General features: G+C 38.4%; 1 protein-coding gene across 5 annotated transcripts in view; it reads left to right on the forward strand.

The window, feature by feature from the left end:
- The window catches only part of eya1 (EYA transcriptional coactivator and phosphatase 1), a 139,913-nt gene that overhangs the window by 87,660 nt on the left and 32,388 nt on the right, over nt 1-19,865 (forward strand). For all 5 annotated transcript variants that reach the window (XM_062021258.1, XM_062021257.1, XM_062021259.1 and 2 more), the window contains 7 exons: nt 1,735-1,801; nt 2,080-2,225; nt 4,350-4,472; nt 14,332-14,414; nt 14,750-14,936; nt 18,460-18,602; nt 19,162-19,245. In XM_062021258.1, the coding sequence (XP_061877242.1) occupies nt 1,735-1,801; nt 2,080-2,225; nt 4,350-4,472; nt 14,332-14,414; nt 14,750-14,936; nt 18,460-18,602; nt 19,162-19,245 (833 nt within the window). The remainder of the gene's footprint in view (nt 1-1,734; nt 1,802-2,079; nt 2,226-4,349; nt 4,473-14,331; nt 14,415-14,749; nt 14,937-18,459; nt 18,603-19,161; nt 19,246-19,865) is intronic.

A 19,865-nucleotide genomic window follows, 5' to 3' on the forward strand; every position in this document is an offset into this window, starting at 1 on the left:
ACACTTGGAATGTTTTTTAGATTTATGTTTATTTAATGGAAGTAAATATGACAACATTTCTAATTAATTACAAATATTCTCACATTCAGTAATCTTCTTGAAAAGAATAATATACAATTATATGGTCCATCCATCCATCCATTTTCTACCGCTTATTCCCTTCGGGGTCGCGGGGGGTGCTGGAGCCTATCTCAGCTACAATCGGGCGGAAGGCGATATAATATCTAATTGTTATTGTTACAAATTATAATCTTATTATTGTAATGCTTTCTTATCAATAATATATTTTTGGACATCTAAATTTGAAAGACAGAGTAGCAACAATTTATTAGATTTATATTGCACTTTTAAATATACTTAAAGGCACTGTAAAACAGCTAATTTTATATTGTCTCATTTGAATTTTTTTTTCATTTTATTTTTTTATTTCAATTGATTGATTTTATGGTCCCACACTTATCAAAAATTTGAAACAAATTGATATTGTTATTTTAGAATTTTGTCCAAAGTATGTTAAGAAGAGCAAATGTGATTTTGCTGTTGTTGTTAAAAAAACAAAGTATACATGATAAATATGTTTGTTAATATTAATATTATTTGGTGTCGAGATAATGCTGTAAGTCAAAGTTTTAGTTTATTCATCTAATTTATTTGTATTTAATTACATTTTTAATGAGAATAAAATACATTTAATTTAATTAAATTTTTTCATTTCAATTGATTTTATGACCCCACACTTATCAAAAATGTTAAACAAATTGATATTGTTATTTTAGAATTTTTTCCAAAGTATGATAAGAAGAATAAATGTGATTTTGCTGTTGTTGTTGTTAAAAAAAAGTATACATTATAAATATGTTTGTTAATATTAATATTATTTGGTGTCCAGAATATGCTATAAGTCAAAGTTTTAGTTTATTCATGTAATTTATTTGTATTTTATTTAATTTAAAATTAATTTAATTGTATTTATTTATTTTTTATTCATTAATCCTTCCATTTTCTATATCGCTATATTGCTTATATCACCAGCCAAATGCATGGCACATTGTTATAATATTAGTAATACAAATAAAATACAATATTTAATTTAATCTTATAAAAAAATAAATAATAAATGGGTTATACTTGTATAGCACTTTTCTACCTTCAAGGTACTCAAAGCGCTTTGACAGTATTTCCACATTCACCCATTCACACACACATTCACACACTGATGGCGGGAGCTGCCATGCAAGGCGCTAACCAGCAGCCATCAGGAGCAAGGGTGAAGTGTCTTGCCCAAGGACACAACGGACGTGACTAGGATTGTAGAAGGTGGGGATTGAACCCCAGTAACCAGCAACCCTCCGATTGCTGGCACGGCCACTCTACCAACTTCGCCACGCCGTCCCCGTCTCATTGTATTTTAGTGTCATTACTAATATCATACGCAGCTGAACAGCATGTGGGCCGCTGATCACCCCGCGTGTGTTTACACCACTGGTCGCCATGGTAGCACAAGCACCTCCAATAAATGAGTCAGCAGAAAAACCCCTGATCTTGCCACCTGATTATTTTGCTTCATTATTACACTCCGTCTTGTCAACCTTACGCAAGGTTAGAGAAATAAACAGAGTCATGTAGCGTAATTACTAGTCCCTCGGAATGCCGAGGTTCTGTTGGCGAGAAATAATATTTACCTTGCCTCTTAAGTGTTTAAAATGTGCTCTTGTCTTTTTTAACTCTTCTCAGCTATTGGGAGCAGTGGCTTCAGCCCAAGACAAACCCACCAGTTCTCTCCACAGATTTACCCTTCCAAGTAAGGCTTCTTTCATTTGGTCCTCAAATAAATAATCAGCGTCTAACTTCATTTGGAGCTTTAAGTAGATCCTTCTGCCAGATTGTGGAGTTTGTTTGCGGGGACGTCTGCAGCTTGTATACCTTGAAATGTTCTTTATCTCGCGTTGTTTCGCTACGTACATTAGGTTGTGCGATGCTATCGCTCAAATTTGTCAGCCAGCGAAGTTGAGTGTTTTGGTTTTGGGAAGAAAAATTCTCTTTGGCCTTTTTTCACTTTTGCCTTTTTGTTTCCAACAGCAGGACATATCCGCATATTCTTCCAACCCCTTCATCCCAAAATATGGCGGCGTACGGGCAGACGCAGTACACCACAGGAATGCAGCAGGCCGCAGCGTATGCTAGCTACCCCCAACCTGGACAGCCTTACGGCATCCCGGCTTATGGTAGGAAACACATCTTTGTCTTTTTGTTTTTTCACATAGCAGGAATACACAAACGGCCAAGTACAATTAAGTCATAGTACTGTATAATCTTTCTCCCGAGAATGTCAGGACCTTGGTCGTCATTACAGCAGTTCGAGCTACAAATATGCTGAGTCGCTGTTTAGTTGCCTGCATGTTTTCCTGAGGAAACTTTACTTAGCTGTCTGATACAATTGGTGACTTTATGTTGGGTCTGGTTGGGCAAAGTACTGCTAACTACCTCGTTGTCAGAACAGAGTGTTCAAAGACTTCAGGTGAGGCGCAGCACAAGCTGTTAAGGTAACTTTAAATATGTTAATACGCAGTCCAGGGTGGGAAGAAAACTCCACAAGCTAACTAAAATCAAAAACACTTGATTTAGAGGCTAGTTGAACACATACTTGCCAACCCTTCCGATTTTTCCGGGAGACTCCCGAATTTCAGTGCCCCTCCCGAAAATCTCCCAGGGCAACCATTCTCCGATTTTCACCCGGACAACAATATTAAGGGTGTGTCGTGATGGCACTGCCTTTAGCGTCCACTTTTTCACCATACAAACAGCCTGCCGGCCCAGTCTCATGTAGTATGCGGCTTCTGCAGACACACGTAAGTGACTGCAAGACATACTTGATCAACAGCCATACAGGTCACACTGTGGGTGGCCGTATAAACAACTGTGACACTGTTACAAATATGCGCCACACTGCGAACCCACGGCAAACAAGAATGACAAACACATTTCGGGAGAACATCCGCACCGTAACACAACATAAACACAACAGAACAAATACCCAGAATCCCTTGCTGCCCTAACTCTTCCGGGCTACAATATAAGCCCCCGCCCCTCAATCTCCCGAATTCGGAGGTCTCAAGGTTGGCAAGTGTGGTTGAACATGACTGTGTATCTTCGATACACCTAATGATAAACTGTAACAAAACTGTGCAAAAAGATATACAGGATACATAATCAGTCCAGGGGTCTGATAATATAAATCTGCCGTACGTACAAAACGGGGTTGGAAATTTGTGTGTAATGTTTTCTCCGCAAAGTACAGAGGAACCTCGATGAACAAACTTAATTTATTTTTGAACGGGGTTTGTTCATAGAAAAGTTCTTATAATGAAGCAAATTTTCTCATAAAGACAATGAAAACATGGATAATGGGTTCCAGCCTCGACAAAAGTCCATATTTTAGTAAAAGCTTTTACATTCTGAACACCATATAAAGTGCTATACAGTACTGTATATCAAACAAATCTAACAAGGGGATGATCGATCAACTTTGTATTTTATGACAAAGCCAAAACAACTAGCTGAACCATCCTCCTGCCAACACGCACGCACTGTCATTAGCCCTGTTGTGCACTCGCAGTTCTGAACCACAAAACTTTAGCAGCCAGGTCGCTACAATGATTAGGAAGGAAAAAACAAATCTACTTCACCTTGTTGGTTAATCGTCTTGGTGTGCAGCGGAAGAAAGGGGAAGGATCGAGAAGGCAGTGTCCACAACGCTGTTGATACTTCCTCAATGTTTTACACCAAACATCGCTTGTCTATTGCTTTCTTGGGACTCATATTGAGCTAGCAAAACTCGAAAATTGCTGTAAAATGGCTAAAAGACTTGAAATGTGAAATGTATAAGAAACAAAAAAATCAATGAAAGTGTGAACAGTACGTGGCTTGTATATATGCATTTTCATGAAAGGAATACAAAGAAATTATGATGATGATGATGAAATCAGTGGCTGTGGTGCCGTGCACAAAATGGCTGCTCTGCGAGACACATAATGGGTGGATGAAACATTCGTACACTGAGACAATACAACAAAGCAGATTTTAATTTGGTCTGTGGTTCTTAAGTCAAAAAGTTCATACAATAACAGGTTGGTAAATCGAGGTTCTGTTTTACTGTATGTGGTTAATACAAACACAACCCCTGATTGGAATGAATTGTTTTGGGTTTCAGGCGTATGACTTCCACGCACAGTTTTATAGATGAGACCCCTGGTTCGTTCATGTGTTCATGTGTCATTTAAGCTGCCGACTGTTGGAAGCACATCAAACCTATCTGGTGTCGCTAACTGATTTAGGTCCATTGTGGACAGGCATCAAGACGGAAGGTGGCCTCAGCCAGTCCCAGTCGCCGGGGCAGACCGGTTTCCTCAGCTACAGCTCCCAGTTTAGCACGCCACAGACGGGGCAGGCGCCTTACAGCTACCAGATGCAAGGTGAGGGGTCTTTTTGACCAGATATTCACGTCTATGACATAAGTCAAAAACCTATTTTCTTTTAAAAAACCTGTTTTTGGAAAAATGCATGCCACAGTGCAACTCAGTGGTTAGCATGTTGGCCTCGCAGTTAGGCTACCGAGCGTTCGAATCTCCCTGTTGGCATCTCTGTGTGGAGTTTCACAATGTTGTGATCGCGCCAATTCACACAAATTCAAACAATCCCCACAAATTACTTTGTCCATTCCCTGCAATTTCCCCGAACTATTGGCCAATCATCGTCATTTTTACCAATCGAATGTCTAACCAATCAAATGTCTCCCTACATTGCCCTACTTCTTCACTTCCTTTACGTTGACAGTGATAAATTCATTCACTTATTTGTTTCTCACTTTTACCTACAAAAAATACAGCTATATTGTTTTTGTTCATTATGTACTTTATCTTCAGCAAATGTACATTCTATAATTACAGAGGGAAAACCACCACAATTTATTTGTAACTTTCACTTTCTCATTTGCAACAAAAAATACATAAACTTTCAGTGCAGTTTTTTGGGGAAAACTTATGCAAATTCCGGCATCTCAAAAATGCCCATGAGATTGAGGGGCGACTGATAAATTGCTGTCAGTGTTCAGAGGCATTTAACTTATAAATAACATAATATATATAATATAAATAAAGCATTATTTAATTCAATTTGTACAAATCCTGTGCTTTACAAAAAAAACCTTAAAATAGTGATTTCAAATGCATTACATTACAAGAGGATGTCATGTTGATTAAAAAAAGCCTTAAAACATTGCAACTTTTTGAGAATGCTGCTAACCACAAAAAGACGCAGTTGAATGGAACGTGGCCTGGAGGAGGACTTTGGCACGAAAATAAATGGTGCTTCCTGAAGAGACTGTCAGGAAGTGATCAAAAAAATGTCAATGCAAAATGTTGACCAAAGAACCATAATTACATGTTATGTAGACCAATGTAAATGTAAAACAATATTTTTTTACAGACCTTTTTCAAGCTACTTTCTGACCTCATAATGCAGCGTTTTGTTGGTGGGTTTTTTTATGTGCCTACACTTCGACTATGTCTTCTGCCCACCATATTTGTTGTAGTTTATAGCACTTCCCTAGTGAGTCTACTGACAAATATAAGTTACCGTATTTTTCGGAGTATAATTCGCTCCGGAATATAAGTCGCACCGGCCGAAAATGCATAATAAAGAAGGAAAAAAACATATATAAGTCGCATTGGACTACAAGTCGCATTTTTGGGGGAAATTTATTTGATAAAACCCAACACCAAAAATAGACATTTGAAAGACAATTTAAAATAAATAAAGAATAGTGAACAACAAGCTGAATAAGTGTACGTTATATAAGGCATAAATAACCAACTTAGAACGTGCCTGGTATGTTATTGAACATATTATGGTAAGAGTCATTAAAATAACTATAACATATAGAACATGCTATACGTTTACCAAACAATCTGTCACTACTAATAGCTAAATCCCATGAAATCTTATACGTCTAGTCTCTTACGTGAATGAGCTAAATAATATTATTTTATATTTTACGGTAATGTGTTAATAATTTCACACATAAGTCGCTCCTGAGTATAAGTCGCACCCCCGGCCAAACTATGAAAAAAACTGGGAATTATTGTCCGAAAAATACGGTATGCTACTTTCTATTCGCAATGGCAACAGCGTAGGATGCATGTGCATGTACGAGCCAGTCCACCCCACAACAAGAAGATAGCGATAAAGAAGGAGCTTATTGACGAGATGCGGACTACAATAAAGGACTTGTGCAAAGCACTTTGGGTAAATGTATGCCATATATTGATAATCCGATGACGTCACTAATAGCAAAAACGTCACCAAATGGGAAAATTCCAAATGGCTAATTTCCCGAAAGTACGAAGGAAGGCAAGATTGTTTTATAAAATTTCCGCATTGCGTCCTCTGTTTGATTTCAAATTTTCGGGACTTATGCAGATCCAAAATACACAAAAAAAGGTACCAATAGGTAAGAAAAGTTGGTTTTGCATAGTATGACCCCTTTTAGACGCTTTTCGAGGTCATCTCACAAATGTTTGTAAGTGAGACGAAGAAAACTGCGCCACATGGTTTACATTTGTAAATCTGGAGACCTCACCCATAAATATGTTTTACTGACCAAGACGCTAACCTACGATCAGGTCCCCGGGCACTGAACAATGGCTGCCCACTGCTCTTCGAGACACATAATGGGTTAAAAGCAGAGATCACTTTCGCTGTAGTTAGATCTTCTAGACGACGACCTGCTTTTTTCTCTCTAAAAAAAAAAAAAAAGTACCGTCTTTGGTATAGAGACACCACATGGTCGTTAACCGCTGTGGCAAATTCACGCCATTTATACGAGATTACAGAAAATACCTCTCTGCCTTTGATTTATACCAACACGGCCCCAGAAGGGTCTTGCATCAAGGCAGTCGTCATGAATCCTCCCTGCCCTCTTGAAAAAATCAACACAGATGGAAAAATGGCCGGCACTTAGGAGGCACCAGCCCCGACTTAAACCAACTCCCCCAGCCTTTGTTTTTCTCTCCCTGTGATCATATTTGTATTGGTTTAAACGTTGGGACTGTGGGGATCTATAGTCTGGAAGCCAATAAACTTGAAGCAGCACAAAACTTCCACCTGCTTTGAGGATCCTGCAGAACACATGAAATACTGTAAGTATGTATGATGACAGCATCATGTGGCCATTTGTCTTCCAGGTTTTAGAGGCTGTACCTAGTCTAGTTGTGCCGTGGTTATTGACAGATATGCTGCATGACAGATTGGGCCATTATTGATCTGCCTGGGCGAGGTGCCTCTTAGACCCAGAGAAGACCAGTTTCCACATGTGATTCTCCAGCTTGCGGCCAGCTGTCAAGGCGGCGGACGATTAGATTAATGTTTCTGCTCCTCGCTTTCATGTTCGATGCTACGGAGCTTTGTGCGGCGTGTTAAAGTCGCCTAAGAAGGGGACAGAGTTGTGTTCTGTTGCGACATACTCGGAGAGAGCTTCTAAGCAGATGCTAATTAGGTGATTAATTGGATTCCTGCATTTTGTCTGTGCAAGCCACAAGCCGAAGCCTCTTAAAAAAAAAAGAGCAAGCCCATCTGGACTTGATAGCCTATTCCCAAGTGGGGCATACAAACTTCTGCTCCAAATATTGTGCGCTGATGATAGACATAGCCTATGGCAAGGAGACTGATCAAGCAAAGCAAATGGACTTCCAATTGTGGAGCCAGAAGGCGTGTGGGGGGCTTGGGGGGGGATGTCTGGTCTTGACTGAGTGAACTAACTGGAGCAGGGAGAGAAAACATGCCCCCGGGGAACCACAAGACCCCCTCTTTCTACCCAGCACCACCACTCTGAACGGCATGAGTCCATTCTCACCGGGCAAAGCGGGGTCCCCTCGGCTTTTATGTGGCCGCTTGCTCTCTGCGGAGAAAGCCTCAAAAACCCCTGCCAGCGAGAACTTTTATGACCGTTTGAACTGCGCTTTAGGCTAATTTGTTGTCCTTTGCAACCTCTCTCTGCCTTCGCCTGATTGTTCTGTCAGACTCTCACTCCATTTTGAACTCTGTTTTAAAATCTCACTCCATTTTGAACTCTGTTTTAAAATCCCCCACCCACCCACCCTTTGCAAGCCCATGAAAAGCCAAACAACGCAGACAGATGTAAAATAACTGACAGAGGCCAGGATGAAAATAAGGTGAAAAGGTTGTAATTGCTGAAAGTGAAAACGTCTTTCTCCTCTGGTGGACTTGCACCATGTCTGCTTTTACGCCGTTGTACTTCCTTTCCGTTCAATCTGAAAACCTGCTTTGTGTTTGTCACGGCGTGGGAGGGCGCTAGTGATGGGCCCTGTGGTCAGAGCATTAAAGGAACTACCCCTTGTTTGTCACCGATGTGTAAAAGGTGTAATTACGCCCCCATTTAGGAGCACTATGTATTTATCTCCCCAAATTCTTTTCACTGCTACTTATTGTTTCGTAAGGTAAGTAAAGGAGTGGGAATTATTTGAAAACATTTGAATTCCTAAAAAATAATCACACTAAAACTATCCATTGAGGTATATAAATCCCCTTTATGTCTCAAAATAAATCTATATTACACCTTTTTTTTAAGTCTATGTCTGATAATCCACATATTAAATTATTTGAAATGTGTATTAGATCATGTCAGGCAACTTAAAGGGGAACTGCACTTTTTTGGAATTTTGCCTATCATTAACAATCATTATGTAAGACAAGAACACAGAGGTTTTTTATTTTTCATGCATTCTAACTAGTAGATAACCGCAAGCAAAAGTCTGCTTACAGTGGAGCCTCTGGGTGTCTATTCTGCCTATAAAGCCCTTAAAAACATTCAAACACCTCCATCAATGTTTTATATACATGATGTAAGTATATATGTAATGTAGTAACACATATTTTTAATAACATTTAATGTGTACGTATTTTGCTCATTGTAAGCGTACGCTTAAAATTAATTTCACAAACTCATCACAACGTTCGCTTTTTCCTTCTACAACATCTCTTATTATTACTCATTGTAGACTTCTGCTCACTGCAGACCTAATAAAACATCACTTACTGTACAATGTCTGCTGTCACTGGGATGCCAACTTATAGGATGTTCATATATTCCCGTTTAGATGAAAAATGACTCAATGTCTCATTTTAAGAAGCTGTTCAAGGTACAGCACTTTGAATTCATATTTTTAATTGTATTCATCAAATATGAAATCAGATCACTTTGCTTAGTAAAAAGAAAGTATTTTTATTCGGCGGAATGGCTCGTGTAGTTTATCATTGTTGGAATGCACACAAATAAAGCACAGTTCTTACAATATTGAGTATGACGATACTTTCCACTCAGGAGGGGATGGGGGTGCCTGTTTGCATTATATTTCCAAAGTTATTGTTTACTTTTATGAAGCCGAGTATAAAAATGCCACTTTCTGTCAGTTCAAATTCCACCATCTAAATAAGGGGCTGATTTTAGCTTTAATACAAATCCCGCACAATGAATATTCTTTTATGTGACATCTCACTGTGCCGGCTCCTCACAGTACAGATGGAGTGCAGCTGAAAAGACTGTGAGCCCCGAGGCGCCCACAGTGCCTCTATATAACTCCCGCCGTGTATATTATTAAGCCATTAGATGCTATCAATGCCCCCACTTTGAATGACTTAATTACCCAGGAGGAATCATCCCTGTGAGCAAGTGGAAAGAGAAACACACATTTGAAATCAGGCTGCATGTCCTCTCATCGCAGTTACCCTCCAGTGACTCCCACACAACAGCCTCTTGTGCCACATTTTCTCCCCACTGTCATTCATCAGCTCTGATAAGGGAGGAAGAGGCCAGAGATAAAGTCACCATTCAGGGTTACCCCTTAGGCTTAGGCCAACTATATTGTTCTGGGGGGCCACATTTCCACAAAGTTAATGACCCTCCCTCACTTATATTATTATTTGAAGAACCAACAACCTCTGCATTTGTTTTTGGTCTATTTCTTTTATCACTTGCAAATGCCAAACCTTTCATGTTTACACTTGTCCAAGTACCTCTGTACAACATGAGCACGCTGGTGTTTTTAAGAATTTGCTGCAAAAAGTAAACAAAAAAAAGGTTTAATCATGTTTTGGGAAATACTTTATTCTTTTTATCCTTTAATTAATGCAGGGGTTTGTTAGGTGCGGCCTGTGGCTCGATTTTAATTGGCAGTGTTCTATGCATAAACATGTAAAAACATTTTGGGTTATTATTTTTTAAAACTTATTTTTTGCTTAAATTTCTCAAATGTCAGTCCTGAATAAAAATATCAAACATGTAATATTTTTCTTAATAAAATAACTCATGCAAATATTATGCAAAATTAAATTAAAATTAACTTAAAAAAGACCCCAGTATTTGGACACAAATGCAATTTTATTGTCAGAATGTAACACAGGAAATGTTTAAAGTGCTTTTTACTAGACTGCACCACAATTTTTGTTCAAAATGGTTTTATCTAAAATACCATCCATCGATCCATTTTCTACCGCTTGTCCCTTTTAGGGTCACGGGGGGTGCTGGAGCCTATTTCAGCTGCATTCGGGCGGTAGGTGGGGTACTCCCTGGACAAGTCGCCACCTTATCGCAGGGCCAACACAGATAGACAGACAACATTCACACTCACATTCACACACTAGGGCCAATTTAGTGTTACCAATCAACCTATACCCAGGTGCAGGGGCGTCACTAGCTTTTAAGGACAGGAGGGGCTTAGCCCCCAGTAGATGCACAGGATGCGAGCGAACATAGCGCATAAGCACAAAACTTCACAAACGGCTAACAAAGACTTACAAATTATTCATTGTTATTACTATTATTTTAAAAAATGCACGGGACGAAATGAAATGCTCCCCAGGACGATGGCTTTTAACCGTTTTTTTTCTTTTTCTTTTTATGAATTTATTCATTTTACATTTTATATTAAATGTCTAGGTTTTTCCTTGCTCTGAAAATCCTATGAAATGTTTAACAAGCCATCCTATAATAATACAACAGCTATTAATGTAACAATACAATAAAACAAATATATTTAATGATGTTTTTTTCATTATTTTAACAATAGGCTAATGTATATTACTTTATATAGATTCTACAAGAAACACAAAACTTAAAAACTAAATTATTTACAATTGCAGACACAAGGTTTTGTGCAGCTTCACTCATGTAAAGGAAGACGGAAGTCCACGCAGGAGAAAAATGACTACAAAGATGGTGTCTGGGTTTTTCTTATATATATATATATATATATATATATATATATATATATATATATATATATATATATATATATATATATATATATATATATATATATATATATATATATATATATATATATATATATATATATATATATATATATATATATATATACATATATATATATATATATATATATATATATATATATATATATATATATACATATATATATATATATATATGTATATATATATATATATATATATATATATATATATATATATATATATATATATATAAAGTATATATATACATATTAAGTATTTCATACTTATATATATATATATATATATATATATATATATATATATATATATATATATATATATATATATATATATACAGTATATATATATATATGAAAGACCTAAAGGTATACTAGAGGATGTTGTGGATCATGTTGACTATTGGTCCTCCTAATTATGAAGTGAGGGGAAACTGAGTGAATAATGACAGGTTATATGATTATTTATTTAAACTCATATTCGGGCCACTTTATTATGAATATGTCGGCATGTATTTGTAAAAAAAAAAATTTAATTAAATTAAAATTATTTAGGGGGGTTTGAGCCCCCCTAAAATAGGCCTAACAACGCCAATGCCCAGGTGCATGTCGGAGTACCTGGAGGGAACCCACGCAGTCACGGGGAGAACATGCAAACTCCACAAAGAAAGCATAGAGCGCAGGATCGAACCCAAGACCTTCGTATTGTGAGGCAAGACACACTAACCCCTCTAAATGGTATTTACTATCTAAAATATCATCGGGGGTATTTTGAAATGATATAAATACAAAATAAAATAAATAATAAATAACTACATAAATAAAAATTAAAAAGGTAACCATCCACGGTTAAAGGGTAACTGCACTTTAAAGAAATATATATTTTGGCTATCGTTCACAACCCTTATAAGACACAAAAAGACAAAAGTTTTTGTTTTTGTTTGTTTGCATTCTAATTTGTTTCAACCGCCTCGTTCTACGTGGCTAGCAATGCAGCTAATGGGAGCAATCCCTTCTGCCTCCTATATAACTTTAAAAATGCACCCAAATACCTTTAACAATACTTCGCTTACATTCCGTAGCCTGCATAATAACCAAGCTGTAGCAACGTTATTCTAAGAGCGAACACTGAGGACATTTTTATCCAGCATAGTCGCACATCGCCTTGCGACAGAATGCTATGGCATTAGCCGTAAGTTAACTTCTGAGTCAGCAGCTGAATGGCTTTTGAGTTTGTAATGCACAACACAATGTTATAGGACACCAATCTGTACTGACTGAAAAACACAAACAATCATATTACAGTATCTTTAAAGTATTAGCCCACATTTCATGTTTTGTTTACAGTGTATGTACACTACCGTTCAAAAGTTTGGGGTCACCCAAACAATTTTGTGGAATAGCCTTCATTTCTAAGAACAAGAATAGACTGTCGAGTTTCAGATGAAAGTTCTCTTTTTCTGGCCATTTTGAGCGTTTAATTGACCCCACAAATGTGATGCTCCAGAAACTCAATCTGCTCAAAGGAAGGTCAGTTTTGTAGCTTCTGTAACGAGCTAAACTGTTCTCAGATGTGTGAACATGATTGCACAAGGGTTTTGTAATCATCAATTAGCCTTCTGAGCCAATGAGCAAACACATTGTACCATTAGAACACTGGAGTGATAGTTGCTGGAAATGGGCCTCTATACACCTATGTAGATATTGCACCAAAAACCAGACATTTGCAGCTAGAATAGTCATTTACCACATTAGCAATGTATAGAGTGTATTTCTTTAAAGTTAAGACCAGTTTAAAGTTATCTTCATTGAAAAGTACAGTGCTTTTCCTTCAAAAATAAGGACATTTCAATGTGACCCCAAACTTTTGAACGGTAGTGTAGGTGTACTAACAAGCATGACGTGCTGCATGTATCATAATTAATACTATAGTAAATCACTTGATGGACAGTTATCTTGTCAAGCTGGCAGGGGACCGTTTTTTTCCAGTTGATTTTGGGTAAGCTATGTGGGCATAGCTTGGCTCCAAGTTCCACATTTACAGCGTCAAGACACGTCAACCTCACTCTCTCGGCTTTCGCCTGCTCCAAGGTTTCACCCTCTCTTCGTGCTCCCCTTCTATAAGCAGCAGTTCATCCTCCATATATTAAGCTTCAAAATGCATAGGTTGTGAATTCTCATCTGTCCAAAAATAGTCGTCTTGGTCTTCTATTACCAAGTATGACGTGATTTGAACACACAAGCGAAGGCTACAATGATGACTCCCATTAGCCGCGTTTTGTAAGCGTTTTTTTATTATCTTTAGAATTCTAAAAAAAGACGATTGTGACCGATTCCAAAATTCCAAAAAAAGTGCAGTCCCTCTTGAAGGTAAAGGAGCATATGCGCTCAATATAAATTGCTCGATCAATCTGCATTTATACACGATTAATACAATAATGTTTCATGGTTAGTCGCATGAGTTAATGCATTAACTTTGTCAGCTGTAGATTAAAATAGAAAATTAAATAAGATAACACATAAAACATTGTTTTTATTTTTGTTTAGGGCTAAAGTTGATTGAGAGATTTGAGAAAAGGAATTTAAAAATATCTCAATCTAAAAAGTAGTTACGTTTTTTTTTTAAATAAAATGACTTATATGTCCTGTTTGGTGTTGGGGTAATGTTGAATGACTGCCAGTGTATATCGTACACCTTTAAAAAAATGGACATTGAATTTTATAATTTAACAAGAAAACAGCCCTTTCAAAAAAATGTATGTATATTGGAGTAAGACAACAAAATTGTGGCCAAAAATACAGCTAAATTTTATTGAAAAGACAAAATAGTCAGCCTTTGTATCCTGAGTGTTAATACACCTTTTTTGGTCAATGATAACCTGGTACCTTTTCTATTTTGTAACACAAAAAGTCAGACATGTTGGATTGTGCAAATGTGTACTTCTGAGCATGCTCAACATCAACTAAACCCTGTTGCCCCTTTTAGGTGGTACTTTCACAACAACGTCAGGGTTGTACCCCGGAAACAACTCTTTAACGAACTCTGCAGGCTTCAACAGCACGCAACAGGTACTTGTGGTTGATCATTTCTTGTTGTTTTTGCCCAAATGTAGCATTTCATCCATGGAGCATAAATCATAAAGTGTACCTCCTCTTACATATGTCCTGTGGCATACAGGGCAAAAAAAAAAACCACACACAAGGGATGGTTGTCCAGATGTGGGACAGAACTGACATATGTTTGCATTTATGTTTTTGGAATCCCCACCGTAAAGTAGCAACTATGGTGAAGGGCATATCTCACGTTACCCCACCACTTTCCTTTTCTTTTTTTTCTTTTTTTTTTTTAACTCCTCTGATCAAAATCTTTTTCAAATGTAACCCCCCTGTGTCTCGTCCCGCAGGAGTACCCGAGCTACCCAGCCTTCGGCCAGGGTCAGTACGCGCAGTATTACAATAGCTCGCCCTATACTTCGCCCTACATGACGAGTAACAACACCAGTCCCAGCACGCCCTCCACCACCACCACCTACACCCTCCAGGAGCCTCCTTCCGCCGTCACCAGTCAGGCCCTCACAGAGAACCCTGCAGGTATTTATTGATTGCATATGTTTGTGTAAGCGTCTACTGCCTTCAAACAGAAGGGTGGAAATTGGCAAAACATGCACGCCTACTGTGTTGCTTGTGCTATTATTTTTTGGACACGTATACCTTATTGAACCCCATAAGTCGGATTGACTTGACATTTCTCACACAGCTCGAAGCGGTCTACTAAACACCCACTATAACTGTAGGGTGTTTTTTCAAATCGCCACAAAATTGACTACAGACCTTTTGGGGACCGACAAACACATGCCTGTAACATTTCCAAACTCTCCTGCTGTTGTTTACTTGACACAATCCAGGTTTAATCCCTAAATATGTACTCAAAACTTATTGTACAGTATAAAATGTATAGGTACTCACCCCTATTGAGTGATAATGTAAGATGATCGATGAACAGATGAGATGATTTATCTCTGGCAACGTCAGAAAAAGTCTTATACTGTAGTACCTCAATTTACAAGCTTAATTGGTTCTGTGATTGAGCTCAAAACACCAAACACTTGTATCTCAAATCAGCGTCTCCCATTGAAATTATTTGAAATCAATTAAATTGGTGCTTGGCTCCCCTAAAACGACACAATTCTACCATTTAACATCTTTTAATTACTTGTATATAATACCTATTCTATAAAAAACAATACAATAGAATGTACTACAAACAAGGGCAGCACGGTGGCACAGGTGTTAGTGCATATGCCACACAATACGAAAGTCCTGAGTTCAATCCCGGGCTCGGGATCTTTCTGTGTGGAGTTTGCATGTTCTCCCCGTGACTGCGTGGGTTCCCTCCGGGTACTCCGGCTTCCTCCCACCTCCAAAGACATGCACCTGGGGATAGGTTGATTGGCAACACTAAATTGACCCTAGTGAGTGAATGTGAGTGTGAATGTTGTCTGTCTATCTGTGTTGGCCCTGCGATGAGGTGGCGATTTGTCCAGGGTGTACCCCGCCTTACGGCCGAATGCAGCTGAGATAGGCTCCAGCACCCTCCGCGACCCCGAAAGGCACAAGCGGTAGAAAATGGATGAATGGATGGTACTACAAACAAATACTGTAATTTATGAAGTAATGTAATAATAATGTACATCCTTTACTTTGGAAAGCGAACTACTACGGCAGTGGTTTTCAACCTTTTTTCAGTGATGTACCCCCTGTGAATGTTTTTTTTCATTCAAGTACCCCCTAATCAGAGCAAAGCATTTTTGGTTGAAAAAAAGAGACAAAGAAGTAAAATACAGCGCTATGTCATTAGTTTCTGATTTATTAATTGTATAACAGTGCAAAATATTGCTAATTTGTAGTGGTCTTTCTTGAACTATTTGGAAAAAAAGATAGGTTTTTATTTATATTTATAAAGGATTTTTGAATTGTTGCTATTTTTAGAATATTTAAAAAAAATCTCAAGTAAATGATAAATGGGTTATACTTTTCTACCTTCAAGGTACTCAAAATGCTTTGACAGTATTTCCACATTCACCCATTCACACACACATTCACACACTGATGGCGGGAGCTGCCATGCAAGGCGCTAACCAGCAGCCATCAGGAGCAAGGGTGAAGTGTCTTGCCCAAGGACACAACGGACATGACTAGGATGGTAGAAGGTGGGGATTGAACCTCAGTAACCAGCAACCTTCCGATTGCTGGCACGGCCACTCTACCAACTTCGCCACGCCGTACCCTTGGCATACCTTCAAGTACCCCCAGGGGTACGCGTACCCCCATTTGAGAACCACTGTACTACGGTATCTCCTTGTAGCTGCTTCTCGATCAAACACACCATCAGCAGCTTCTCCTTATTTTCATTGATAAATGTCCACCGTTTAGATATTATTTTAACATTCTTGGCTGGCGTTACACTCATTCTACCTCAGAATGGTGCAGACGTGCAGTGATACGCTCGAAATGCTTCGCCAAGTTGGCGACACGCATGTTTTTGATTATTTCTTTATTTATTTAATGAATATCATCCTCTTCTTCTTCTCAACACAATCCATCACACCCACTTTCTTCCAAAAAAAGTTACATCGATCGCTAGCTATAAGGTAATGCTAGCCAGTAAGACCAGATGTTTTGGTCGAATCTTACAGGGTTCACTGACATTTGCTAAGTCAGCTAATGGCGGAGATGCTTGTACAGTAACTGCACTTTTTTCCTGCAACTTAAAGCATAACAGTTAACCGAGAGACAGCTCTTATCTCAAAACACTCTTAAGTTGAGGTTTCGCTGTATGTATAAGTTTCACAACTAGGGTGCGTTTTAACAGCGCTGAACAAAGTGGAACATTGCCACGCTCAGTGAAATAACATTACCAGTGAAGCACAGATATGTAAACATGTAAAAATGGTGGGCTTTTACATGTATGCTGTACATTTTCCCTTAGTTACGTATGAATGAATAATTACCGCCCTAGAGTGAATGAGATGCGTAAAAAACATAAATAAAACAAATTTTCACATTTTTGAGGGGTCACAAATGCAGAATTAGAAATGTGATTTTCTGTCAAAAAGTAGTTATATATTGATAAAAGTTGTTGCATAGGCTCGTTGACTCTCCCTGGATCTTAATTCTTCAGTAAAGTAAGGTATGAGAAATTATATTCCATGCTCCTGGCTTTGTGGGAAATGCATTTTTTCTTCCAGCATGACTGTAGCAAGGTCCATAAAGTCATGGATGGTTGGTATGGAAAAAAAACTTAAATCCATATAAACTATTGAGCAAAAATCCTCATACACACGCCAAAAATCTTTCCAGAACAGCAATGCTTGTTTTAGCTGCAAAATGTAATTTTTGTCTACCATTTTCAGTCCATGTAGGTTAGTGTTTTTGTTCCTTTATACTCTTTAAAATTACGACATTAGCTTGTTGTTACTATTCTTCCATTCAACTAAATCGCCTAAACAATGAAATTGATTGTGTATTTTTCCGCTGCTTTGTCCAAAAGTCTTGTAGGTCACACAATCGTGTCATTGACTTGTGCTGTCCAAAATATATCCTTGATGCTGGGATTTAGACATTTAAAAAGTAATTTTACGAAGCCCTAATAGTTACATGTCATTTTGTGTGTAACGCTAATGCGTTATGTTTAGTTTGTGTCTCCAAGAAGCATTACATTAGCAACATTAGCATGCATAGCTATTTCACAGCTAACATTATGCTCACATTCTCACAGCAACATCATACTGGATTAGCCAATGGCTGAAGAAAAAAACTAACACGGCTCGTATCTATAGCAGCTGAAGGATAGTTGTCAGAGCTCGAGGCTCTATTTTAAAATGTGTAGTGAAGCCTGATAAAGGAGATGTTTTTCAATGCCCATAACTTTTAAAGATAGCGTTTGAGGACTTCTTCCATCAATGGGACGTGATAGATTTCTGTCAGGTTTGGTGCTATAAACACATTACTGTGAGGACATCATTAAAAAAAAGTATAAAAGGAGAACTTTCAAGACAACTCCGATGTTCTTGCCAGAAGCAGACCGTCATTCTTCCACCTTCCCCCTCTCTAGGAGAGTACAGTACCATCCACAGTCCATCAACCCCCATTAAAGATTCAGATTCGGATCGATTGCGCCGGGCCTCGGATGGAAAGTCACGTGGCCGAGGGAGAAGGAACAACAACCCATCACCGCCGCCCGACTCCGACCTTGAGGTAGGGTGAGCTTGCTACCTTGGCGACAGACGGCTGAGGCACCGGGGACATTAATCCACTTTGTTTATGGCTGACACTTTGCCTTTAACGCGTAATGGGCATTAATTAATTATAGAAAGGCTGAATAATTGATGGATAATGACTCACACGTATCTTTTATAAAGTTCTTGCTTCATTAATAAGTCATTAAGTGAGTCGTCCCTTGGGTGAATTATATATACAATTATTGTGCTGACCATATGTCAGAATTCATCCTTCATTAATAGCATATGAATTTCAAACAAGCAGCCATGACATCACTGCATGTTAACATATCTAGTTAATTAGTTTGTCGCTATTGATCAGGTCTAATGTAAAGGGCAAGGAGTGGAAAGCGCACTGGAGAGGAGTGTTGCGGTGCCGAGCAAATGGACCGACGGTCCCTGCGGTGCGCGAACACACGCTCCTGGCCTATTGACCAGGAGGATCACCTTGCAGGCCGACAGAGTGCACCATTGATTTTTGCCTCTTTTCTCTTTGTTTTTGTTTCCCTCCTCCACCAACCCCGCTGCTTCTCCAGCGAGTATTCATCTGGGACCTGGACGAAACAATCATCGTTTTCCATTCCTTGCTCACGGGTTCTTACGCCAACAGATATGGACGGGTAAGTGGACATTTTATCAAGAAAAGGCGCACACATTGGGACATTTTTTTTTAAATAGCTCCAATGAGGCTTGGCAAGTATTTGTACTGCTCTGCCTGTGCAGCTGTTGCAGCCGCGCATGGCTGCTTGGGGCACGGCTGCGGGGGGGCTCGCAACAGTTGCACACAGGATGTCTAAGTGTTCCTTTTGCTAAAAAATACCACATCGTTGGTTTAATTAAGTGCTTCTCAGGAGACCCTAGAGACAAAACCTGAGGCTTCTCTTATTCCTCCAGTTAAATTGGAATATGTAGTCAGATGCATATACAGTACATATTTGTTTTTTTAACAAGAGAACAGAAATTCAACCAGTACATATGGTTGCATAATCTTACTCCACATATTGACATACAAAAAGTTTTTTTGGTGTTGCAGGAGCATGCTTTTAAATGTTTTGAATGCATTTTTTCTTGGGAGCATGCTCATGCTTTAAATGTATTTTTTCATTTAGTCAAAGGTATGCATCTGTATATTAGTAAGTATAACTTCATTATTTTATTTCACATATTGCTATACTAACGGCTTTTAGTTGTGCATACAGATGTTTTAAGTGAATTAATAACAATAATAATAAATAAAAAA

The sequence above is a fragment of the Entelurus aequoreus genome, linkage group LG15, assembly GCF_033978785.1.
Source record: "Entelurus aequoreus isolate RoL-2023_Sb linkage group LG15, RoL_Eaeq_v1.1, whole genome shotgun sequence".
In the NCBI taxonomy this organism is placed as follows: Eukaryota; Metazoa; Chordata; class Actinopteri; order Syngnathiformes; family Syngnathidae; genus Entelurus; species Entelurus aequoreus.